This window comes from Heptranchias perlo, chromosome 10, assembly GCF_035084215.1.
Source record: "Heptranchias perlo isolate sHepPer1 chromosome 10, sHepPer1.hap1, whole genome shotgun sequence".
Classification (NCBI taxonomy): domain Eukaryota; kingdom Metazoa; phylum Chordata; class Chondrichthyes; order Hexanchiformes; family Hexanchidae; genus Heptranchias; species Heptranchias perlo.
Genome location: NC_090334.1, coordinates 56570402 through 56598363, shown reverse-complemented (window position 1 = coordinate 56598363; position 27962 = coordinate 56570402). Strand labels below are relative to the sequence as shown.

General features: G+C 42.3%; 1 protein-coding gene across 1 annotated transcript in view; it reads right to left on the bottom strand.

Annotated features, from left to right (window-relative positions):
* mdga2a (MAM domain containing glycosylphosphatidylinositol anchor 2a) overlaps positions 1–27962 on the bottom strand; it is a 640034-nt gene that overhangs the window by 384361 nt on the left and 227711 nt on the right. Inside the window, exons 4-5 of the mRNA XM_067991845.1 lie at positions 8322–8518; positions 5686–5818 (exon numbers count right to left, since the gene is read on the bottom strand). Of these exons, the coding sequence (XP_067847946.1) occupies positions 5686–5818; positions 8322–8518 (330 nt within the window). The remainder of the gene's footprint in view (positions 1–5685; positions 5819–8321; positions 8519–27962) is intronic.

Sequence of the window (27962 nt, the reverse complement as noted above, 5' to 3'; positions counted from 1 at the left end):
AGGAAAATCATGTCTCACGAATTTGATTGAGTTTTTTGAAGGGGTAACCAAGAAGATAGATGAGGGCTGTGCAGTAGACGTGGTCTACATGGACTTCAGCAAAGCATTTGACAAGGTACCGCATGGTAGGTTGTTACATAAGGTTAAATCTCATGGGATCCAAGGTGAGGTAGCCAATTGGATACAAAATTGGCTTGACGACAGAAGACAGAGGGTGGTTGTCGAGGGTTGTTTTTCAAACTGGATGCCTGTGTCCAGCGGTGTGCCTCAGGGATCGGTGCTGGGTCCGCTGTTATTTGTTATTTATATTAATGATTTGGATGAGAATTTAGGAGGCATGGTTAGTAAGTTTGCAGATGACACCAAGATTGGTGGCATTGTGGACAGTGAAGAAGGTTATCTCGGATTGCAACGGGATCTTGATAAATTGGGCCAGTGGGCCGATGAATGGCAGATGGAGTTTAATTTAGATAAATGTGAGGTGATGCATTTTGGTAGATCGAATCGGGCCAGGACCTACTCCGTTAATGGTAGGGCGTTGGGGAGAGTTATAGAACAAAGAGATCTAGGAGTACAGATTCATAGCTCCTTGAAAGTGGAGTCACAGGTGGATAGGGTGGTGAAGAAGGCATTCAGCATGCTTGGTTTCATTGGTCAGAACATTGAATGCAGGAGTTGGGATGTCTTGTTGAAGTTGTACAGGGCATTGGTGAGGCCACACTTGGAGTACTGTGTACAGTTCTGGTCACCCTATTATAGAAAGGATATTATTAAACTAGAAAGAGTGCAGAAAAGATTTACTAGGATGCTACCGGGACTTGATGGTTTGACTTACAGGGAGAGGTTAGACAGACTGGGACTTTATTCCCTGGAGAGTAGGAGGTTAAGGGGTGATCTTATAGAAGTCTATAAAATAATGAGGGGCATAGATAAGGTCGATAGTCAAAATCTTTTCCCAAAGGTAGGGGAGTCTATAACGAGGGGGCACAGATTTAAGGTGAGAGGGGAGAGATACAAAAGGGTCCAGAGGGGCAATTTTTTCACTCAAAGGGTGGTGAGTGTCTGGAACGAGCTGCCAGAGGCAGTAGTAGAGGCGGGTACAATTTTGTCTTTTAAAAAGCATTTGGACAGTTACATGGGGAAGATGGGTATCGAGGGATATGGGCCAAGTGCAGGCAATTGGGACTAGCTTAGTGGTATAAACTGGGCGACATGGACATGTTGGGCCGAAGGGCCTGTTTCCATGTTGTAACTTCTATGATTCTATGATTCTATGATTATTTTTTGTACCTGACTACTACACTTTAGTGATCTGTGTACGTGGACCCCTAAATCGCTTTAGACCTCCACTGTTCCCAACTTTTCACCATTAAAAAAATCCTCTGATCTATCCTTTATTGATCCAAAATGGATGATCTCACGCTTACCTGCGTTGAAATCCATCTGCTGCAGTTTTTACCCCATTCACTTAATCTATCAATGTCTCTTAGTAATTTTATGCTCCTGTCTACACTACTTACTATGCCACCAATCTTTGTGTCATTGGCAAACTTGGATTCATGGCTCTCTATTGTGTTAGATCTAAGTTATTAATAAATATAGTGAATAGTTGATGTCCCAGCACAGACCCTTGTGGGACACCACTAATCACTTCCTTCCAATTCCAGTACATACCTAATATCCCTACTCTCTGTTTTCTACTGCCTAACCAATCTCCTAACCAGGTCAGTGATTTGCCTTCAATTTCATGAGCTTTAATTTTAGCTAACAGTCTCTTATGTGGAACCTTATCGAATGCCTTCTGGAAGTCCATATAAACTACATCCATTGACATTCTCCCATCTACTACTTTAGTTACTTCCTCAAAAAGTTCAATTAGGTTCGTTCAACATGACCTACCCTTTCCAAATCCATGTTTGCTTTCTCTATTCAGTTCAAATGTCTCTAAGTGCTCAGTCACATTGTCCTTAATTGTATATTCTAATAATTTCCCCACAACAGATGTTAGACTGACAGGTCTATAATTTCATGGTTTCTCTCTCACGCCTTTCTTAAGGAGTTTCACAGAGGGGGAAAAATAGTTACCTTGAACATGTGGCCCTGCCTTAGTCTGTTTTGTGCTCAGTGCACTTACGATAACTTTTGCTGTGACCATAACTTTAGCTGAGACCTAAATTTCATGCCAACTATGTAGCAAAAACTCTGCAACCAAAATACTGTCCAAAGCTACTGTTATTAAAAAGCCATTTTTCAGAATTCCAGATCCTGAAATGATGACCTGGGATACCACCGTATAAATAATCAATGAGTTATTGAAGTTCCACTCTGATATTTTAGTGGAGTTGTTAATCCACTTTTAAAAAATGGGTTGTGGTCTCTGCTAAAATAACAAAGGGAGAAATGTCCAATAAATGGGTAAAGCCATCGTACAATAATATCGTCGAGTGTAATTTTAGGGCACCAGTATTTTGTTCTCATCCTCAATGTTATTTTTAATTCATTTTTAGCTTGACATGCAGAAATGCATTAGAGAGATAAATCATTTGAAAACATTTGGTACCTATAAAAATGATTAAATGAAGCCTTGGTTGTAGGTTTCTATGATAACCCTATAGGATGGCATAGGTCAATTAAAAATCCTTTCACACTGCTACTGTAATATTCTGCAAATTGTAATAGAACCCTAGAGAAACATTTAAAATGTATTAAACTCCTAACTCTCAGACACATCATTTCCATTGCATATCAACACTCCCAATCCATATAATAAGCTATGTTATGAAATGTTTGCAGTTTCTTACAAATCAAGCCCTCCGGTGAAACCTACCATAAAGATCACCATCACCATGTATATTCACATACATATACCCCAAAGTGACCATTTGCCAACAGTCTTGACAATATATTTTTTTAATGCATTCATGGGATGCTGGCAAGGCCAGCATTTATTGCCCATCCCTAATTGCCCTTGAGAAGGTGATGGTGAGCAGCCTTCTTAAACCGTTGCAGTCTGTGTAGTGAAGGCACTCCCATAGTGCTGTTATGTAGGGAGTTCCAGGATTTTGACCCAGCGACGATGAAGGAACAGCGATATATTTCCAAGTCAGGATGGTGTAGAGGTCGCGGGTTTGGGAGGTGCTGTCGAAGAAGCCTTGGCGAGTTGCTGCAGTGCATCTTGTAGATGGTACACACTGCACCCATGGTGTGCCGGTGGTGGAGGGAGTGAATGTTTAAGGTGGTGGATGGGGTGCCAATCAAGCGGGCTGCTTTGTCCTGAATGGTGTCGAGTTTCTTGAGTGTTGTAGGAGCTGCACTCATCCAGGCAAATGGAGAGTATTCCATCACACTCCTGACTTGTGCCTTATGAATGATGGAAAGGCTTTGGGGAGTTAGATGGTGAGTCACTCGTCACAGAATATCCAGCTTCTGACCTGCTCATGTAGCCACTGTATTTATGTGGCTGGTCCAGTTAAGTTTCTGGTCAATGGTAACCCCAGGATGTTGATGATGGTAGGGGATTCGGCAATGGTAATGCCATTGAATGTCAAGGGAGATGGTTAGACTCTCTCTTGCTGGAGATGATCATTGCTTGGCACTTGTGTGGCACGAATGTTACTTGCCACTTATCAGCCCAAGCCTGGATGTTGTGCCGGTCTTGCTGCACGCGGGCACAGGCTGCTTCATTATCTAGCAGTTTGCGAATAGAACTGAACACTGCAATCATCAGCAAACACCCCCACTTCTGACCTTATATTGGAGGGAAGGTCATTGATGAAGCAGCTGAAGATGGTTGGGCCTAGGACATTGCCCTGAGGAACTCCTGCAGCGATGTCCAGGGGCTGAGATGATTGGCCTCCAACAACTATTATCATCTTCCTTTGTGCTAGGTATGACTCCAGCCACTGGAGAGTTTTCCCCCTGATTCCCATTGACTTCAATTTTACTAGGGCTCCTTGATGCCCTTCAGTCAAATGCTGCCTTGATGTCAAGGGAACTCTGTGAAGAGCAGCTGTGTATTGTCCCATTGGTGGCTATTCTAAGTAAATTTCACTGCGTGGATTTATTGTGCTCTAGCAATAACCCTGCAAGGCTCTAAAGTGCAGTACCACTACCATGAAGCTAAATTCCCTGACAATTTGTATAGAACAATATCAACAACACTCACAAAATTGCAGTGCCCTTGGAAAAAATATAATTCAAGCTTCAGGCACATTCATCACACTAACATAGCTATCTATGATGCACAGTTGGGCTGAAAGGTCAATGATATACATTGAGGCTGTAAGGTAGTAATCAATGATATACATTAGAGCCATAAGGTAGATGTCAGTGATGTACATTGAAGCAGTCAGGTTGCAGTGAATGATATATGTTGAGCTGCAAGGTAGATGTTAATGTCAAAACATGATGATTGGATCACCATGTTTCTATGTTTGGGACACAGGGGAACCATGTCATAGTGACATCATCAATTATCCTCATACTGTAGTTTCCATGCTGAATTGCACAAAATGTGACAGAAAAATCATATTTTGAATCAAATGAATCTCACTGTAATACAGCTACAACACTTTCACCAAAAGGCAACCAAGCAGATAACTCAGTGGTGAAATAGTGCAGCTGTAGAATCCAGTCTACCAACTCGAGCTGAGACAACATATCATAATATCATGACATACACTGAACCTACCAGTGTGAATCTGACTCTGACGTTAATAGATTTGCAGCAGTAAGTAAATTCAGCATACATGGCAAGGTTATTCTAATCACATATAGCAGATGCACAGATTTCCCACTCAAAACTGGAATGCCACTGCACATGTATAGCTACATCCACCGTAGAATCTACGCTTGCTGATCTACATTGGCTCCCGGTCCAGTAACAACTCGATTTAGCAATTCTAATCCTTGTTTTCAAATGCCTCCATGGCCTTGCCCCTCCCTATCACAGTAACCTCCTCTAACCCTACAACCTTCCGAGATCTCTGCGCTCCTCCAATTCTTGCCTCTTGTGCATCCCTAATTTTCATCGCTCCACCATTGGTGGCTATGCCTATAGCTGCCTAGGCCCTAAGCTCTGGAATTCCCTCTATAAACCGCTCTCTCCTCCTTTAAGACACTCCTTTAAACCCACATCTTTGACCAAGCTTTTGGTCACCTGTCCTAATAGCTCCTTAGTTGGCTTGGTGTCAAATTCTGTCTGATTACGCCCGTGAAGTGCCTTGTGACGTTTTACAATATTAAAGGCACTATATAAGTAAAAGTTGTTATCTGTACCTGCACATACACTGTGGTGATGCTTCGGGTTTTGGAGGATATCAGAGTGGCCAATATGTGCAGCTAGAGTAACTTGGCCAGTGAGTTAAGCAACATTAAAAAAAAAGTCTTCCTCGTGCAACCAGGTACATACAATTGAAACATTAGTTTGACAGCCAGCCTGAAAGGCATACTGTAAATGGATAGTGGGCTTCTCTGTTCACAAACATTTCAGCAGCCATCACTTTGTGCATGGATGGTAGTGCACGTTGGAGACTTGCAGGGCTATTGCTGGAGTACAATAAATCAAAGAAATTTGGTGGATGCAGCTTGAAAGTTAAGAGAAAACAAGGTGCCACGTAATGAATGTTCTGCCTGAACAGGCATCATCTGTCTGCATGGCCTTATTTAAAGTGAGACTCCACCTACCTGTCGCATTGCTGAGCTTGAATGAGACCATCTTGTCGGGGATATCACAAACATTTCTGACTGATGCAATGCAACTATAATTTGCATAATCCTGAGGGCGAAGATTCTTCAATTTCAGGATCTTTATTTCACCCTGTTTAGAAAATAGTAATTGGTTTAAAATATGCTGTTTGTAAAACTGAAAAAAGTGCAAAATACAACAAGAATCAGTAATAGTTAAAATGAAACAACCAAAGCTTTTGAGTGAGGTGCTTTTATTTCACATGGGGATGTGGCAATATCAGGTGTGTCATGCAGTACTCTTTTAAAAACTATCAAAAGATATCAGACAGGTCCATAAGTCATAGAGGAAAATTGGTATGGTAGAATATGTGACTCATTTCCAGTGAGGAGAAAGCACAGCATACCCCTCCACTAATTATATTTCCATTTTCAAAGGAGATGTGACCCTTAGTTCAAGTTGTGGTGAGTAACTTGTGATAAACTTGAATTTGACCTAATTTGAGGCCACGAACACGACTTTCAAAGTCAATCAGGCTGAACGCATGTTTAGAGATTGAGAATATCCAGAACCCTTAGTCATTTGGGGAAACCTAGCTTAAAGCAATTGATCATACTAGTAATCATTGTGCTTCTACTGCTGATGTTAGTCTGAACAGAAGGATACTATCCAGTGTACTGTGCTTCTACCCATCCCCTAATGAGGATCTCACAGCTAATAAAATCTGTTTGGTTTAAAATCAAAAGGTTTAGGTTTACCTAATTAATCCAATAATGAACTACAAACAAATGGTCTAGGCAAATTTAGGATAGCCTGGGACCCTAATACACTTGATCGTCAGTCTCATCCTTTAACCATCCAATCTATCCTCAATTTGTTCATATAACTCCAACATTGTTCCTATTATAACAGCTGCATTGTATGACCATCAGTTATTCATCTTGCTTTTACTATAACAAAGAATTTCCCTATCTTCATGCGTGGGAGAAAAAAGACACAGGTGTGTGATTTTGAATTTCTACACAACCATAAGGGCCAGGTGGTGAATTATCAGTTCTTCCTTCCTGTTTGAATATTTCATCCCAAGGTCAGTATAACAGTTAATTCCAGTTTTAAAATATTTCATTCTTAGCACCATCCAGTAAGAAATCAATTTTTAGATTGAACAATTGAATATTTCATTCAAATAGAAAATATGGCCTGCAAGGGTTTGCAACCTCATATTTAATTAAGTTGTCAGGCTAACAGACGGAATTCTCTCTCTACTTTGGCTAAGGTGGCTCCAGGTAATTTTTCAACTCAAAGCACTGAATTCTTAATATCAACAAATTTGCATTTTTAAAAATGTTAATTAGACTATCAAAACAAAAAAAAAGTAATTATACGTTAATCCAATTTGCCATATTATTTATTCTGCAGTAAGTACAACTGCACAGTGTGAGCTGCAAATTAAATTTAGTAGACAAAGTGACTTCTGGGTGCAGATGCTTTTCTTAATTGGGAGTAGAAGAAGCATAAGGCCGACAGCTGGAGCATGTTTGAGGGACTCGGTTGTTGATGCAATTCTGGGTGTAGCAGAAATCTGCAGCGATAAATTATAATGGTGGGACTTGCTTTGAATCAGTAAAAACTAAAATCCAGATGGGTAAACTACATTGTGAAAGCAATAATAAAAGGTTTATAGTACATCCCTTTACTAGTCATCTCCCACAATCAATAGCACATTACAACACGTAATTTGTCACACAATAAGCCACTCTTCAGTCCCATCTTTTCAGATGGACAAGTTGGTATAACAGAGTGTTTATTTTTTTTTAAAAAGTGACTTCAATAGCTAGTGACAGTTGAACGCTGGAAAAATCCTACAGCTGTAAAAATATAGATGCTGAAGAGAGATGACCTCTCCTCCTATGTTCACCTGCTACACACAACCTGAGGCATTTGTCAATGTATAATTAAGTGGACAGACCATGGGTCAGAAAGGACTCGTTAATCTTGCATCACTTGAGCATATTGCGGTTGGAAAACACATTTCCTTTATTAGTGACACAGCTTGGTCTTGTCATGAAGTTAGTGCCACAGAAATAGATGGGGAAAAACATCTGCAAATTAATGAAATTCATACTTCAGGAGAATTTGCTGTTAATTGTCTTGCTGTAATTAAATAAATTCAAAAATGAAGTAGACTTTTAGTGGAAAATGCAAAGAACTTTTATAATTTATAGGCATTTTATAGTACTAAAAAAGCAAAACAAAAAAGAATTAGATCCTTGAAATTCTTAATTTTCACTTATCACTACAAGCGATGCCACAGGACTTCCATTGTGCACTATTTTCATTAGTCATATAATTTGTATGAATTTAATTAGTATATATTAGTTTGCACCAGAGGCAGCATCATATGGCAGGTTGTCTATGCAGCTGGTTTACAGGGAGGCTGGCTGGACTGTGAAGAAGTAAATGTGGGAGAGTGGTGCAATATTGAAGCAGCTTTAGAGGGAGGCTTAACAGAATGTGTAGTCTACCAGGTCATTAAGCATCCAAGGGCTTCACTAGGGAAGGCGTGTCTACAGTTAACAGTAAAATGGGATTCAGATACTTTGTTCAGTCATGGACAGTAAGTTTTATAATCTACCTGGGTAAAAAATGGCTCGTAGATCTCAACCCCCTTGTCTGATCCCTGTGATAGAATTTCTCTTCCTCGACGCCAACTGTATCGGACGGGAGGATTCGAATTGACTGAACACCTAAGGAACACTGTCCTTTCAAAGTAAAACTGTTCCTTTGCTTCACCTATACTCTGATGTACCGTCAGCACAGGGTCATCCAAATCTGCAAGAGACAAAAACATGTACAATTGATTTGCTTGACTTTTAATATCAATCATTTCTAAAATTGTTAGTGGATTTTGAATCATAGTCAATGGACAGAAACCATAGCTTCTAGTTTCAGAAGCTTAGGATTCATACCTTTCCATATAACTTGCTGCTGAAATACAGAAATAGAGCGATGTGTAATTAATTTTTTTCTGCTATACCTTTTTGTGAATTTTGTCTTCAGCAAGGTGAATAATGTTAGTGGCAGGGAACAGAATACTTTCAATTTAGGGCCCCCCGTGTCAACAGCAATCATTCCCAGAAAATGTAAAGTTCCCTCAATCCTACCCAAAATAAAAATCTCAGGCCCAACTTCAGAAGAGCACTCCAATTTGCATCAGTGCAATACTAAATACTCTGCGGCCTCTCCGAGTGGGTTTGCCGATTCGGGGCTGATTAACATCCAACTAGAGGCAGAATTTGTTGCATGAAGTAGGAACTGGATTTAGGCAGATCAAACTGGGACCCTTACAGGCAACAGACACGAGAGATCTCATCCAACAGAAGTGGCTACACAAATAACACAAACTGTAGTCATGAACAATCTTGATGTGGAGATGCCGGTGATGGACTGGGGTGGACAAATGTAAGGAATCTTACAACACCAGGTTATAGTCCAACAGTTTTATTTGAAAATCACAAGCTTTCGGAGCTTACCTCCTTCGTCAGGTGAGTGAAGGGTTCTAAAAACGCATAGCATATATTAGGCTGGGAGACGATCACAGCAATCAAAGGTGTCGTTGGTGTTCAGACAGGTTAGCCACGGAAAACATTACATCCCAGTATACTGAATACACAATGGGTCAGATTACAAAGACAGAGAGAGAAAGAGACCCGAAAGGCAGATTGGAAAGGACTATTGCAAACAAGCATACCGACAACTGGACAACCAGGAACACTACAGACGGTTACCCGCAGACCCGACCAAAGAACACACCCACCAGCTCAACAAACTGATCAAGACCTTCGATCCAGACCTTCAAAGCATCCTACGCGCTCTCATCCCACGTGGGAGACTTCTACTGCCTCCCAAAGATACACAAAGCCAACACACCCGGACGTCCTATCGTATCAGGCAACGGAACCCTGTGTGAGAACCTCTCTGGATACGTCGAGGGCATCCTGAAACCCATCGTACAGGGAACCCCCAGCTTCTGTCGCGACACTACAGACTTCCTACAAAAACTCAGCACCCACGGACCAGTTGAACCAGGAACACTTCTCACCACGATGGACGTCTCGGCACTATACACCAGTATCCCCCACGATGACAGCATCACTGCAACAGCCTCGGTACTCAACACCAACAACAGCCAATCTCCAGACGCCATCCTACAACTCATCCGCTTCATCCTGAATCACAATGTCTTCACCTTCGACAACCAGATCTTTACCCAAACACACGGAACAGCCATGGGGACCAAATTTGCACCCCAATACGCCAACATTTTCATGCACAAGTTCGGGCACGACTTCTTCACTGCACAGGACCTCCAACCAACGCTATACACCAGATACATCGACGACATTTTCTGCCTATGGACCCACGGCGAAGAATCACTGAAGAGACTACACGATAACATCAACAAGTTCCATCCCACCATCAAACTTACCATGGACTACTCCTCAGAATCGGTTTCTTTCTTGGACACACGAATCTCCATCAAAGACGGGCACCTCAGCACCTCACTCTACCGCAAGCCCACGGACAACCTCACGATGCTCCACTTTTCCAGCTTCCACCCTAACCACGTCAAAGAGGCCATCCCCTATGGACAGGCCCTGCGAATACACAGGATCTGCTCAGACGAGGAGGAACGCGATGGACACCTACAGACGCTGAAAGACGCCCTCGTAAGAACGGGATATGACGCTCGACTCGTCGATCGACAGTTCCGACGGGCCACAGCGAAAAATCGCATAGACCTCCTCAGAAGACAAACACTGGACGCAACCAACAGAGTACCCTTCGTCGTCCAGTACTTCCCTGGACCGGAGAAACTACGCCATGTTCTCCGCAGCCTTCAACATGTCATCGATGACGACGAACACCTCGCTAAGGCCATCCCCACGCCTCCACTACTCGCCTTCAAACAGCCACCCAACCTCAAACAGACCATCGTTCGCAGCAAATTACCCAGCTTTCAGGAGAACAGCGTCCACGACACCACACAACCCTGCCACGGCAACCTCTGCAAGACATGCCAGATCATTGACACAGATACCATCATCACACGAGAGGACACCACCCACCAGGTACATGGTTCATACTCCTGTGACTCGGCCAACGTTGTCTACCTCATACGTGGCAGGAAAGGATGCCCTGGAGCATGGTATATTGGCGAGACCATGCAGACACTGCGACAACGGATGAACGGACAACGCGCAACAATTGCCAGTCGGGGAACACTTCAGCAGTCAAGGACATTCAGCCACCGATCTTCGGGTAAGCGTTCTCCAAGGCGGCCTTCGAGACACACGACAACGCAAAATCGTCGAGCAGAAATTGATAGCCAAGTTCCACACCCATGAGGACGGCATCAACCGGGATCTTAGGTTCATGTCACGCTACACGTAACCCCACCAGCGGAAAAAAAAGTTATCTGTTTTTAATACAACTGGTCATTCTCTCTCTCTCTCTGCCTTTCGGGTCTCTTTCTCTCTCTGTCTTTGTAATCTGACCCATTGTGTATTCAGTATACTGGGATGCAATGTTTTCCGTGGCTAACCTGTCTGAACACCAACGACACCTTTGATTGCTGTGATCGTCTCCCAGCCTAATATATGCTATGCGTTTTTAGAACCCTTCACTCACCTGACGAAGGAGGTAAGCTCCGAAAGCTTGTGATTTTCAAATAAAACTGTTGGACTATAACCTGGTGTTGTAAGATTCCTTACATTCATGAACAATCTTGACACAATAAAAATGTACAGTCAGCGATTTTCTGTAACACCAGATTTTAATATGGTTATGAACATAATGGAACGCAACCAAATCATTCACAATAATTAAAAACTTCAATCAATTATTCAATTAGTTCCAATTTTCTTCACAAGGGGTAGATTGGGGGAGGGTGTGTTAGCCCTAAATCTCTGTTGCAAGTAAGTTTTAAAATGTATCACTGCTAAGGTCCACAATAGTCTAAGTTGAATATTGAGTGCTTGAAATTGAGCTAAAAGGACAGAATAATATCAAAGTGCAAGCTGGTATAGACCATGAAAATGTGACACATGTAGTCTTCTAATTCAAACCTTCACTGAAGAACAACATAACAATTGCTACTTAAATAAATAACAAAGACTAGCATCGCCAGTGCCTCCCTTGTTTGAAATCACCATGCTTCAAAGTAATTAAAATGTATTGCTGGTCAATGTTTGCTAAAAAGTTACTCAAGGTCTCTTTAGTCGTGTCTAATTATTCAATAGAGGACTCAGGTAGTAATTAAAGAGAACTGGCAAGCAAGCAACTTACAGTTGAAACACTTAGTTACTAGTCAATACCTGTATATCAAAGTCATTGCAAGTCATTCCAGACTGGCGGTTAACATGCAAGCCTTGTAGCTAATTGTCAGTACAGTGCATTAAAAACAGAATACTGTGTGCTTACAATAATCCGGTGGTGTGCTAAAGGGATGAGTGCTCACCTCATTATACAAGAATTACAGGTTTGAGTCAAACGGCTGTCTTCAGCCTGTTGTGAGAAGTATTATCATGAGTTATTGGCCAGGTTGCTAAGTACGGCACGTCATTTAACTACAACACTTCAAACTATGGGAAGGGGAAGCTCCAGCATTTGTCTTGTCCCACTGTAATAATTTGCGAAATTTCTTTACTACATTTTTACATGACTTAAAGTAGACAGGGCATGTCTGTTTTAGTCAGCAGTATCTTGAAGGAAAATTCACTGCATTTGTAGCAAGAGAACTACAGTCAGGTTGTCCTGACAGTTAGGTTTGAACTCAAGCAAATCAAGTTATTGGTCCTTTGAAAGGCAAATATTTGATATGTTAACCCCAGCTCTAAACGCCCCATTAATACATTGATGGGTTGTTGCATTGGACTGGAGCTAGGAATACTGCAAAGTTAAACGATGGGGACAGCTTTCAATTTCCATTTTTTAAATATCTTTTAGCTTATGATTTAGTGTTTTTTTGGGATAAAAAACACCATGAAATCATATTAAACAATGTTCTGTAAATGAAGTTTGCATTCCAAAACATAACCTAAGCATCGATGTACTTATTTTTACATTGTGATAAAACCAATTGTAGATACACAGAAAATAAATGAAATGCTGAACACACACAAAGTGAAAAATTATACTCGGATGAACTAGGCTGGTGTTGACTCATAGGAATACGCCTGATCAATTCTCATAAAAAGGAAGCTCATTTGCAATAATCATTCACAGAAGTAATTCTATTCTCTGAATATGGACTGCTTCGGCCCACAATACAGTTATAAAACTAAAGCTAAAACAATCACATTAAAACCATTAAAAGTTCTCTAAATGTAATCCAAATCTCATTCTAGCTTGAGTTATAGGACTAAAGATTCTTTATTCTATTGAAGAGCTCCTTGAAATGTACACAGGGGAATATTCTGTACTCATTACATTTTTCAGAGTAAATCTGTCAATGGAATATTTTATTTCTTAAGATTGTGGTTAGAGTAATTGAAAATATGACTTAGAAATAAGATGGATGATTGCCCTTCCATCATGTCTTCTTCAGAATAAGATTTTCACATATATGAAGCTGAACTGTGTTTCCTTTTCAAAAGTGTCCATTTTCCTCATCTGGATAATTGTCTTCAATCGCTTCATTAGCCCCCAATGAGTGAATTTATTTTAGGCTTCCTGTACTTATGCATTAGTTAGTCGAGAGATGAACTGTTCACAGGCTAGTGCCAAAGCTGTTCGGTAATCATTCATTAGGATGTGTGCATTGTGGGGATTTATGTACACAAACCAAAGTGGAATGCCAAAATGTCCTTGATAATGTTATTTAAGAGGTTGTTTATTGTCCTTTCTCCCCGTGAAAATTCTACTGAGTGATAACCTCTCATGTAGCAGCTGAAGAATTTTCAGATGCAAACCTAATGTTAGAATGGTCGCTCATAATCTGTCTATTAAACTTAATATCACGGCAACATTGGAACAAAACTGGTAACAGTGTAACAAAACTGGTAATCCTCATTTTGCGGCAGAGTGGAGATATACTTCCCCATTACAATGTGCATTACAATAAATAGCACTAACAGAAGAAATGAAAAGCAAAACGGCAAATGCTGGAAATCTGAAATAAAAAGAAAATACTGGAATACACAGCACATCAGTCAACAGCCGTAAAGAGAAAAGATAGATTCAAATTTCAGGTGGAAGTTCTCGTTCGAGCTGAAAGGACCAATTCTGATTAAAAGGTCTCACCTGAAATATCTTTGCCGTTTAGATAGCAAAATTAAAGCCCATGGGATTAAAGGGACAGTGGTAGCATTGATACAAAATTGGCTAGGGGACAGAAGCAGAGAGTAGTGGTGAACGGTCATTTTTCAGACTGGAGTGAAGTGTATATTGATGTTCCCCAGGGGTCAGTATTAGGACCACTGCTCTTTTTGATATATATTAATGACCTGGACTTGGGTATAATTTCAAAGTTTGCAGATGACACAAAACTTGGAAATGTAATAAACAATGTGGAGGATAGTAACAGACTGGTGAAATGGGCGGACACATGGTAGATGAAATTTAACACTGAAGTGTGAAGTGATGCATTTTAGTAGGAAGAATGAGGAGAGCCAATATAAACTAAATGGTACAATTTTAAAGGGAGTGCAGGAACAAAGAGACCTGGGGGTGTATGTACACAAATCTTTGAAAGTGGCAGGACAAGTTGAGAAGGCTGTTAAAAAAAAAGCACATGGGATCCTGGGCTTTATTAATAGAGGCATAGAGTACAAAAGCAAGAAAGTTATGCTAAACCTTTATAAAACACTGGTTAGGCCTTAGCTGGAGTATTGCATTCAATTCTGGGCACCATAGTTTAGGAAGGATGTCAAGGCCTTAGAGAGGGTGCAGAAGAAATTTACCAGAACGGTGCCAGGGATGAGGGACTTCAGTTACGTGGAAAGACTGGAGAAGCTGGGGCTGTTCTCCTTAGAACAGAGAAGGTTAAGGGGAGATCTGATAGGTGTTCAAAAATCATGAACTGTTTTGACACAGTACACAAGGAGAAACTGTTTCCAATGACAGACAGGTCAGTAACCAGAGGACACAGATTTAAGGTGATCAGCAAAAGAGCCAGAGGCGACATGAGGAAACATTTTTTTACGCAGCGAGTTGTAATGGTCTGGAATACACTGTCAAAGGGTGATGGAAGCAAATTCAATAGTAACTTTCAAAAGGGAATTAAATAAATACCTGAAGGGAAAAAATTTACAGGGCTATGGAGAAAGAGCAGTGGAATGGGACTAATTGGATCTTTCAAAGACCCGGCACAGGCTCGATGGGCTGAATGGCCTTCTCCCATGTTGTACCTACTAGGATACTATGATGCTAACTGGCCTGTTGTGTATTTCCAGCATTTCCTGCTTTTAGGGCCAGAAGAAATTTACAATGAAATCCCAAAGTGCTTCCCAATGGAAAAGGCCAGGGAAACAGACACCAAGCCATTGAGGGAAAAATTAGGAAGGGCAGGATTACCACCCAAGAAGAACAAATGGCTGCTATCTATACCGTTGTACTCTAACTCCCACATTGCTCTGTAGTCCCATAACTGTTAGTACAAAACTAATGCTTCTCGGTCCTTGAAATGAAATAAAGAAAGGTACAATAGTTCTAGTAACAGCATCTCAGAAAACTCTTTTCAAAAGGAAAGCTAGGTGAGTTTGTAAATTACTTTGCTTTATTCATTGAAAACACTATAAACATTAGGTTTAAAAAAAATCTTCTGTTTAGCAGGAGTTGCCCTGTGGGTTTTGGGGAACCAGCCCACTACTGATTTTGCTACAAGACTTTTTACAAACTTCTGCCTTATCAAATTGTTTTCCTCAACAGCATGAAGATTTGTTACAAGAAGCAATTGATCTTTTCTTACATTGTCTTATTTTCGCCTCTTTCCAAGCCCAACAGGAGAGGGGGCAGTTCTGGACTTAGTTTTAGGGAATGAAGCTGGGCAGGTGAAAGGACTATCAGCGGGAGAGCAACTTGGTGGTAGTGATCATAATTCAGTTAGATTTAGCATAGTTATGGAAAAGGACAGAGATAGAACAGGAGTAAAATTTCTCAACCGGGGAAAGGCAAATTTTACTAAGCTGAGAAGTGATTTAGCAAAAGTGGATTGGAAACAGCGACTTGAAGGTAAATCAGTGTCAGAGCAGTGGGAGGCATTCAAGGGGGAGATAGTGAGGGTTCAGAGCAAATATGTTCCCACAAAGAGAAAGGGTGAGAATGCCAAATCTAGAGTCCCCTGGATGTCAAGGAGCATACAGGGTAAGATAAGGCAAAAAAGGGAAGCTTATGTCAGACACCGGGAGCTCAATACTGCAAAACCCAAAAATATTTTATAAATACATAAAGAGCGAGAGGATAACTAAGGAAAGAGTAGGGCCTATTAGAGACCAAAAAGGTCATCTGTGTGTGGAGGCGCAAGATGTGGGTATGATTCTCAATGAATACTTTGTGTCTGTCTTCACAAAAGAGGAGGACGATGCAGAGATTATAGTTAAGGAGGAGGAGGAGTCTGAAATATTGGATGGGATAAATATAATGGGAGAGGAAGTATTAAGGGGGTTTAGCATATCTGAAAGTAGATAAATCGCCAGGCCCAGATGAAATGTATCCCAGGCTGTTAAGAGAAGCAAGGGAGGAAATAGTGGAGGCTCTGACCATCATTTCCCAATCCTCCCTGGCTACAGGCATGGTGCCGGAGGATTGGAGGACTGCTAACAGTGTATCATTGTTTAATATAGGGAGAAAGAGATTGACCGAGTAATTATAGGCCAGTCAGTCTAACCTCGGTGGTGGGCAAATTATTGGAATCAACTCTGTGGGACAGCATAAATCGTCATTTAGAAAGGCACGGGTTAATCAAGGACAGTCAGCGTGGATTTATTAAGGGAAGGTCATTTCGGACTAACTTGATTCAATTTTTTGAGGTGGTTACAAGGAGGGTCGATGAGGGTAACGTGTTTGATGTGGTGTACATGGACTTTAGCAAGGCTTTTGACAAGGTCCCACATGGCAGACTGGTCAAAAAAGTAAAAGCCCATGGGATTCAAGGGAAAGTGGCAAATTGGATCCAAAATTTGCTCAGAGGCAGGAAGCAAAGGATAATGGTTGACAGGTGTTTTTGTGACTGGAAGGTTGTTTCCAGTGGGGTTCCACAAGGTTCAGTACTAGGTCTCTTGCTTTTTGTGGTATATATTAATGATTCGGACTTGAATGTGGGGGGCTTGATCAAGAAGTTTGCAGGTGATACAAAAATTGGCCATGTGGTTGACAGTGAGGAGGAAAGCTGCAAACTGGAGGAAGATATCAATGGACTGGTCAGGTGGGCAGAAAAGTGGCAAATGGAATTTAATCCAGAGAAATGTGAGGTAATGCATTTGGGGAGGGCAAACAAGGCAAGGGAGTACACAATAAATGAGAGGATACTGAGAAGTGTAGAGGAACAAAGGGACCTTGGAGTGCATGTCCACAGATCTCTGAAGGTAGCAGGACAGGTAGATAAGGTGGTTAAAATGGCATACGGGATACTTTCCTTTATTAGCCGAGGCATAGAATATAAGAGCGGGCAGATTATGCTAGAACTGTATAAAACATTGGTTAGGCCACAGCTTGATTACTGTGTACAGTTTTGGTCACCACATTACAGGAAAGATGTGATTGCACTAGAGAGGGTACAGAGGAGATTTACGTGGATATTGGCAGGGCTGGAGAATTTTAGCTATGAGAAAAGATTAGATAGGTTGGGGTTGTTTTCTTTGGTTCAAAGGGGACTGAGGGGAGATTTAATTGAGGTATATAAAATTATGACAGGACTAGATAGAGTAGATAGGGAGGACCTATTTCTCTTAGCAGAGGGGTCAGTGACCAGGGAGCATAGATTTAAAGTAATTGGTAGAAGGATTAGAGGGGGGCTGAGGAGAATTTCTTTTCACCCAGAGGGTGGTGGAGGTCTGGAACTCACTGCTTGAAAGGGTGGTAGAGGCAGAAACCCTCAACTGATTTAAAAGGTACTTGGATGTGCACCTGATGTGCTGTAACCTACAGGGCTAAGGACCAAGTGCTGGAAAGTGGCATTAAGCTGGATAGCTCTTTTTCAGACAGCATGGACACGATGGGCCGAATGGCCTCCTTCTGTGCCGTAACTTTCTATGATTCCCTTTTTCAAGTCTCATCTCGTCACATTGAGCTGTTAGTGTATATATTCACTTGTTTTATTCATTCTTCTTTCTGCTCCTTCCTCAGGTTCCTCTGCACCATATGATCTGTCCTGAATGAAACGACCTATTCCCAGCACGCTAGTAATACTGCTCTGTAATACACCCCGGGGTGTATGATAGCAGCCTGGGAGTAGAGAGACCACAAGAAATGACAAGGTTGAGGGGTTGGCCATGAATATGGGTAGGAGAATTTACATGGAGGAAGAGGTTAAGGGAGGACAGTGAAGTCAGAGGAGAGAGGGCAAGGTGAGTTGAGATGGAGATTGAAATCACCAAAAATGAGGAGTCACTTAACCCAGAAGCTGAAGAAAAGAAGGGAGGATATTTTACCGAGAAACTCGAGGTGGGGCTTTGAGGTGGCGGTCGGGAATGAGGATTTTAAAGACGACATGAGAGGGGTGGAATGAGGCAAGGTGTTCAAAGGAGGAGAAGGGGCCAGAGAATCTCGGAACATGAGTAGGCTATTCAGCCCCTCGAGCCTGTTCTGCCATTCAATGAGATCATTGCTGATCTGTATCCTAACTCCATTTACCCGCCTTGGCTCCATATCCCTTAATATCCTTGGCTAGCAAGAATCTATTGATATCAGATTTAAAATTAATAATTGAGTTAACATCTACTGCTTTTTGTGGAGGGAGTTCCACACTTCCATCAACCTTTGGTGAAGAAGTGTTTCCTAACTTCTCTCTTGAATGGCCTGGCTGTGATTTTCCCCTTGTCCTAGACTCGCTCACCAGCAGAAAAAGTTTCTCTCTATCTACCCTATCAATTCCTTTCAAAATTCCTAAAAACCTCAATCAAATCACCCCTTGCAACTCTGGTAACATTCTAGTGAATCTGCCCTGCGCTCGTTCCAAGGCCAATATATCCTTTCTAAGGTGCAGTGCCCAGAACTGTACTCAGTATTCCATATGTGGTCTAACCAGGGCTTTGTATAGCTGTAGCAAAACTTCCTCCCCTTTATATTCTAGCCCTCTAGATATAAAGGTTAATATTCCATTAGCCTTTTTGATTATTTTTTGTACCTGACCACTACATGTTAGTGATCTGTGTACATGGACCCCTAAATCTCTTTGGGCCTCCACTATTCCCATCTTTTCACCATGTAAAAAAAAACACAGATTTACCCTTTTTTGGTCCAAAATGGATGACCTCACACTTTCTTGCGTTGAAATCCATCTGCCACAGATTTGCCCACTCACTTAATGTCTCTTTGTAATTTTATGCTCCTGTCTATGCTACTTACTATGCCACCAATCTTTGTGTCATCAGCAAACTTGGATATATGACTCTCTATTGTGTTACCTAAGTCATCAATAATGAGAAGTAGGTGGAGACATCAAGGTGAGATTGGATGATAAGAGCCGCACTGCCACTGCGACAGTTTGGGCAGGACAAGTGGTGAAAAGTATAGCCATGTTGGGAGGCGTCGGTAAGGGGCAAAGTGTCGCCACCCATGAGCTAAGTTTCTGTCAAAGCCATGATGTCAATGTAATCATCCACAATAAGGTAATGGATGACATGGGCCTTTTCCATATGTGAACGAACATAATGGAGGAAAACTACAGGAACTTATCCATGTAAAAGGAGCGACAGTAAGCCTTGAGGTGATTGAGCCAGATTTGGCTATGGATAGCCATGCTGATAGCTTGCCAGGTATATTTTGGTTTATGGCCAGCCGATTCAATCAGCACTGGTGGGGATAGAAGACTGTTGGAGACATAGTGAGGACAAGGGCATCAAAGGATCAAATGAGGCAGTTATCGAGGAGAACAACAGAGGCTTCTGGGCCCACCTTTGCTTCAATTCTGCCTCTCCTTTCTCTCCAGCTCACCCACCATGACCAAGCCATCACCTCTTCTTCCTCATAACTTGGCTTCCTCACTTCCTCCCAGTCTCAGACTCCAGGGTCCTTCCTAGCACACACTCAAGGCCCCTGCTCCTTCATTGCATGAGACTCTCTCCCATTCAGTTGAGACCCTGCCCTCTGTTTCATGAACAGGGACAGATGAAGTCATTTTTGCAGCAAGCAGAGGATCACAGCAACAATTCTGGCTTCCGAGCTCCACAGGAGGTGAAAGGAAAGAGAGAAATCATCTTTTGCAGCAAGACAGAGGGTCAGAGGGATCTTGGTGTGCAAGTTCACAGATCCCTGAAGGCGGCGGAACAGGTAGATAAGGTGGTAAAGAAGGCATATGGGATACTTGCCTTTATTAGCCGAGGCATAGAATATAAGAGCAAGGAGGTTAAGATGGAGCTGTATAAAACACTGGTTAGGCCACAGCTGGAGTACTGTGTGCAGTTCTGGTCGCCACACTACAGGAAGGATGTGATCGCTTTGGAGAGGGTGCAGAGGAGATTCACCAGGATGTTACCAGGGCTGGAGCGCTTCAGCTATGAAGAGAGACTGGGAAGATTGGGTTTGTTTTCCTTGGAGCAGAGGAGGCTGAGGGGGGACATGATTGAGGTGTACAAAATTATGAGGGGCACAGATAGGATGGATACTAAGGAGCTTTTTCCCTTCGTTGAGGGTTCTATAACAAGGGGACATAGATTCAAGGTAAAAGGCGGGAGGTTTAGAGGGGATTTGAGAAAGAACTTTTTCACCCAGAGGGTGGTTGGAGTCTGGAACTCACTGCCTGAAAGGGTTGTGGAGGCAGGAACCCTCACAACATTCAAGAAGCATTTGGATGAGCACTTGAAATGCCATAGCATACAAGGCTACGGACCAAATGCTGGAATATGGGATTAGAGTAGACAGGGCTGATGGCCGGCGCGGACACGATGGGCCGAAGGGCCTCTATCCGTGCTGTATAACTCTATGACTCTATGACTCTATCTAAACTCTTCAATTAGATTCTGTCTGGTACCTATTGCATAGATGATTTATGATGAAGGCAAAGGGACACCCACACAATACTGATAGCCAAATAACTACAATTTCTACCATCAATAAATATTTCAGAGAGTTAATCATTCACAAAAGAAATCAGCTCACTTAAACAGCAGTACGTCCCATTTAATTGTTTGAATCTATAAAGTACAGGCTTCCCTCCCATTATTTCTAATCCAACCCCTTTAATTGAACACTGTTATTTGCATAAGGTAATTAGATCTTGCTTTTGAAATTGATTCCTGCCTATTTATTTGCACGAGCTACTCTTTGTTTAAAGAAATTTGCTGCACCATTCCAGCAAGAATGTCATCTGTGTATTGGGATATTTCATATTCTTTACCCACTACTTAAATCCTTTGACTGTCTGAAATGGCACGAGTGCAGTTCAATAGCCAAAGCAAGAAAAGTACAGGCGATCAGGAACACACCTGCAGAGGCCCTGGAACAATTCAGTTAAAGAAGTACCAGTTTGATTGGAGACAGGCTGAACCCCTACATCCTGTTCAACCCCAAGCTGAGATTCTGGCCCCCTTATCCTCTCCATTGCAAAGAATGCCTGCTACCACCTCCATAACATCACCTGCAATTATCCCTCAGGCCATCCTGCTGCTAAGACCCTCTTCCATGCCTTTGTCACCTCCAGATTCGACTATTCCAATGCTGTCCTGGCCAGCCTCCCATCCTAAATCGTCCATAAATCTCAGCTCACACAAAACTCTGCTCCCTATACCCTTTCCCACTTGCCTATCACCACCTCCCCCACCCCAAACCTTGCTGACTTACATTGGTTCCTAGTCCCCCAAGGTCTCCAATTTAAAATTCTCATCCCCTTATATAAATCGCCCCTTGCCTTCACCCCTCCTTATATCTGTAACTTCCCTCAGCACTAGAACTGCTGCCCTTTCAAACTCTCCGTTCCCCTGACTTCAGCCTTTAGTGCATGGCTGCCTTCGCCTCACCATTGGCGGCTTTGACTTCAGTCGCCTAGGACTCACATTGTAGAATCCCCTCCCTAAACTCTTGTGTCTCTTCAGCTCTCTCTCCTCCTTTAAGACCCTCCTTAAAACTCACCTCTTTGACCAAGATGCCTCCTAATATCTCCTTCTTTGGCATGGTGACCATTTTTTCCCTTTGTGCCTCTGTGAAGCACCTTAGGATGTTTTTCTACATTAAAGGCACACTATAAATAGTGGCTGTCGTTATCATCATGGCCAGGGCAAATTTTCCCCCCACAACCCATGGCCCCTAGCACTCCTTAGCAAGAAAAGCAACTGTCAAAGCCCTCTCGACATCTCAAGATGGGACAAGGTTAAATTTTTCCGATGCAGCCATTGAATAAAAGATAGGGTAAATCCGCCGATCCCATGCTCCCAGTGGGGAGCTGTGTTCAAAGGGACCACGGGTTGGAGAATCAGTGTTTGTTTTGAAACCCCATCTCTGACTTGTGCTCTCTTCAAACTTGACTCCCCACTGGTGTGGGATGGATGAATTTACCTTGATGTTAACGTCATGAGATATTATCATAACAACTCACAGTTATATAGTGCTCCTTATCTCATCTGAGAGCACTTTTCAATATATGCGGATAGGGAAACGAAATGGAGAGGCTAGAACGAGAGAGTAAAGGCACTGTCAAATAGGAGGGCTTTAAAAAGGAAGTGGACAGAGAGAACTGGTGAAAGGATTCCAGAGGGCAGGAATGTAATGGCTGAACAAACAGTTACCAATGGTGGAGTGGAGGGGTGATGAGAAGTGCATGTAATAAAGGAGGAGATTAAGGCAGAGTCAGGCAAGGTCCCAGAAAGATCTGAAAACAGAAGGCAATTTTGAAAATCAGCATTTTGGGTCACGGGGAGCCAGTAGGATTGGGGCTGATGGGAGCGTTGGGACTTAAGGTAAGGATCTGACTGCAATATTTGGATGAGCTGAATTGTGGAGGGCTGTGGCAGGGAAGCCACAATGCTCCCTACAAATAATTCAATCTGATCTTAATATAGAAACCAGGCTATTCAGATGAGTTGTCTAATTTTCAGAACAAGTTCTGAGTTGAAATTAAAGAGGAAGCCAGTAGAAGGCACTTGCACTGGAATCCTTACTGTTTTTTCACAATATCAACAATCAAAGAATCCCTCCAAATGACAGAAACCAGTATTATTAATTTTGTGAAACATTTTCAAGAGTAGGCACACCAATTATGGGATCATCTTTCTGCAATGTCTCTTGGGAAATATCTGGGCCAGGAGCCTTGTTTGCCTGAGGGGGACTTATTACTTGGAGTACATCATCCATAGCGATGAGTACATTCAAAAGCATGCAGTCCACTTTATCCAAGTATAATCAATGGGATGTCCCAATTTCTCTGCTTCTTCCTCAGAATGTATACTAATAGACGAGCTGGTGGATCCCTCTGCTCATTGAAATGAGCCTTGGTGAGCTGACTTAGCTGCTGCACATAAGAGGTCAGAAAGAATCCAATTGCTTCAGGGTTTATTGAAGGGTGAAAGAGACGGGTGTCTGATTTGCATTGTAGGCCAATTCCAGGTGTCAGCTGTGACTTAGTGGATTACATTCTCACCTCAGATTCAGAAGGTTGAGAGTTCACAATCCCACTCCAGAGACATGAGCACATAATCTAAGCTCTCACTCCAGTGCAGTACTGAGGGAGTGCTGCACTGTCGGAGGTACTGCATTTCAGATAAAAAGTTAAACCGAGGCCCCGTCTGCCCTCTCAGTGGGCGTAAAAGATCCCATGGCACTATTTTGAAGAGGAGCAGGCCAATATTTATCTCTCAACTAACATCACAAACAGATTATCTCATTATCACATGTTTGTGGGACCTTGCTGTGCGCAAATTGGCTGCTGTGTTTCCTACATTACAACAGTGACTACACTTCGAAAGTACTCCATTGGCTGTAAAACGTATTGGGAGGTCGTGAAAGGCGTTATATAAATGCGTTATATAAATTCATATACTATATTCCAGTGTCCTTCTTGCTACATTGCTTAAGGTTCGAATCAGATCTGTTACAAAGTACACAGCGAAAGTGCACCTCAATTAAAACATCGCTTGCCCCAAGTAAACAAATTCAATTCTCAAAACAGGAGGTTCAGATACAAACCAATGCACAATAACCAGACCAGAACATTCTCCGTTAGTAAGTAAGAAAATAGGTGTATCATATTTGTGCTGGAATAGAAATCAGAATGATGATTAGATCATAAGGCAATAGCTCTTTAATTCGATTAAACATCCCTCTTTCCAGATAGGAGATTGCGCTTCCAAGCATGAGTGCAAAGACCTCTCACAGCAAAAAGTAACTAAAGGATTGATTCAGAAAGGGAAGATAGATTATGAAAATAAATTAGCAAAAAATATAAAAACAGATAGCAAGAGTTTCTATAGTTATATAAAAAGAAAAAGGGTGGCTAAGGCAAACGTAGGTCCCTTAGAGGATGAGACCGGGAAATTAATGGTGGGAAACATGGAGATGGCAAAAATGCTGAACAAATATTTTGTTTCAGTCTTTACGGTAGAGGACACTAAGAATATCCCAACACTGGACAAACAGGGGGCTCGAGGGGAGAGGAGCTAAATACGATTAAAATCACTAAGGAATTGGTACTCAGTAAATTAATGGGATTCAAGGCGGATAAATCCCCTGGACCTGATGGCTTACATCCTAGGGTCTTGAGGGAAGTGGCAGTAGGGATTGTGGGTGCTTTGGTAATAATTTTCCAAAATTCTCTGGACTCGGCAAAGGTCCCAGCAGATTGGAAAACTGCTAATGTAACACCCTTATTTAAAAAGGGTAGTAGGCAGAAGGCTGGAAATTATAGACTAGTTAAGCCTAACATCTGTGGTGGGTAAAATGTTGGAGTCTATTATTAAGGAGACAGTAGCGGAACATTTGGATAAGCATAATTTAACAGGACAAAGTCAGCATGGCTTTACAAAGGGGGAATCATGTCTGACAAATTTGCTTGAGTTATTTGAGGACATAACATACAGGGTGGATAAAGGGGAACCAGTGGACGTAGTGTATTTAGACTTCCAGAAGGCATTCGACAAGTTGCCACATAAAAGATTATTGCTCAAGATAAAGAATCACTGGATTGGGGGTAATATTCTGGCATGGGTGGAGGATTGGTTATCTAACAGGAAGTAGATAGTTAGGATAAATGGTTCATTCTCAGACTGGCAACCAGTAGCCAGTGGTGTTCCGCAGGGGTCGGTGCTGGGTCCCCAACTCTTTACAATCTATATTAACGATTTGGAGGAGGGGACCGAGTGTAACATATCAAAGTTTGCAGATGATACAAAGATGGGAGGGAAAGTAGAGAGTGAGGAGGACATAAAAAACCTACAAGGGGATATAGACAGGCTGGGTGAGTGGGCGGAGATTTGGCAGATGCAATACAATATTGGAAAATGTGAGGTTATGCACCTTGGCAGGAAAAATCAGAGAGCAAGTTATTATCTTAATGGCAAGAAACTGGAAAGTACTGCAGTACAAAGGGATCTGGGAGTCCTAGTGCAAGAAAATCAAAAAGTTAGTATGCAGGTGCAGCAGGTGATCAAGAAGGCCAACGGAATGTTGGCTTTTATTGCTCGGGGGATAGAATATAAAAACAGGGAGGTATTGTTGCAGTTATATAAGGTATTGGTGAGACCGCACCTGGAATACTGCATACAGTTTTGGTCTCCATACTTAAGAAAAGACATACTTGCTCTCGAGGCAGTACAAAGAAGGTTCACTCGGTTAATCCCGGGGATGAGGGGGCGGACATATGAGGAGAGGTTGAGTAGATTGGGACTCTACTCATTGGAGTTCAGAAGAATGAGAGGCAATCTTATTGAAACATATAAGATTGTGAAGGGGCTTGATCGGGTGGATGCGGTAAGGATGTTCCCAAGGATGGGTGAAACTAGAACTAGGGGGCATAATCTTAGAATAAGGGGCTGCTCTTTCAAAACTGAGATGAGGAGAAACTTCTTCACTCAGAGGGTAGCAGGTCTGTGGAATTTGCTGCCCCAGGAAGCTGTGGAAGCTACATCATTAAATAAATTTAAAACAGAAATCGACAGTTTCCTAGAAGTAAAGGGAATTAGGGGTTACGGGGAGCGGGCAGGAAATTGGACATGAATTTAGATTTGAGGTTAGGATCAGATCAGCCATGATCTTATTGAATGGCGGAGCAGGCTTGAGGGGCCGATTGGCCTACTCCTGCTCCTATTTCTTATGTTCTTACAATACCACTTTCAAATTTGAATCGCGTTGTTAGAACCTGGGACCCCTACTGTGCATTAGTGCTTGCCTGTTAGTCAATTAGTGTGTGAAATGCATAATCTATTAATAATTTACACCACGTCTTTAAATCATTCATTAGAACAAGCAACTCAAACACAAATCAGGAAAATTTGCACGTGACTGCTGAACACGGTTTTGGTTGTAGATCCAGTATTGTTTATTGAAGAATCGACAGATACTCTTCTAAAATCCTGGGGCGAGTTGGTGAATATTCATCAAAACTGCAGAATTCTTTACTAGTGTTCCGATGTCATCGACATAGAGAAAAACTTAAAAAGATAAATTATATTTTCAACATCTGCCTGAGGGGAAAGCTGCATTGCTGTAAAGCAGTATTTCTGTGATGCAGTTCTGTCAATCTCTGTAAGGCAGCATAACAATTTTTAATCAACAAACATATTTGAAGTCCACCTCTAAATAAACATTGGAGAATCTACAAAAAACATCAAGATGTGAGAAACTTGGGCAATTTTTAAATCAATTTTTCTACATAAGAACTGCAGTAAATCCTAAGTAATCCTTGGTCACTTTAATATTTCTTTTAAATGACATTAACATATGTATACAGTGAAACCTAAGAAACCTAAGTGAAGGGCCAAGACCATGTGTGCAGAACGACACCAAGGTTCAAAAGAGGAGAAAAGATGGGATAAATCAAGAAATAAAGTCAATCACAGAAGTTAGTGGGGTCAGGGGTTGGGGCCTTCGGAAGCAGTCCTTTGGAGCTGTGCTGGCACATCCCAGCTCAAGCTGTCGGAAACACTGGGAGGAGCTTGCCAGTTCGGTACGGGGGAAGAGCTGGAAAGGGAGGTACTGTGATCCCCTCCCTGGGATCTCTCCCCACCACCCCCGTCCCCAACCCCGCCCCCACTCCACAAGATGCGAATTGTTGGTTGTGACAGGAGGGCAGCTTCAAAATAAAATATTTCAAAAAATTCTCCCCCCGCTAATCTACAAGGGTCCAGACCTCAATCCCAACTTGTGGAGTCAAGACAAACTGGAGGAAAGTTTAGTGGAAACATGACCATCGGAATATCAATAGAGACCAAAAGTGTGATAAAGAGGTTGGAGGTTCGAAGTGAAGAAAGGAATACCCAAAAATTTTCTTGCATCCTTTTCTGGAAGTATTGAGGTGCAAGAACAGCCTTCCCATTTATTGGCACAAGTGATGATGTAAGAAGACTGTAACTATGCGCAGTTAGCATAGTAAATTTTCTTCTTTAGTAAACCCAGTGCAGACCTTCACTGTGAACCCGAATTCCCAATGTGCATTCTTGGTGCCTGAAGCTCTGCACCAGGACTGATGAGGTCAATAAAAACTCTCCTATGTCGTCAACCCTCATCCTTAGAAACTCATGGGGTTCGATTTTCGCACCCCCGAGCGTGTGTTCGTGGCGGGGGGGCTGCGACTCCCCGCCGGCAATTAAAGCCAGCAGGGTGCCACTTGAAGTAATTAACCAGGTACTTTAGGTCGTTCACAGACCTGGTTGACCTGATATTTTAGGAGGGGTGGGATTATCAGATCAACTGGGACTGTTTCCCGTACTGGGGGAAACACTCCCAGTTGAAATGGACGTGTTGCAGCCTGTGGCAGCTGCAAAGGTCCATTTGACAGGTGGTGGGGTGGGAGGGTGGAGACCCTCACTCATTGCAGGAGGCCACTCTGTCACTTTGGACAAAGTTTGGCCTCCATCACCGTCCTCCTAACAATAAAATTCACCAACTTGCACACTTACCCCGGGGTCCAGAC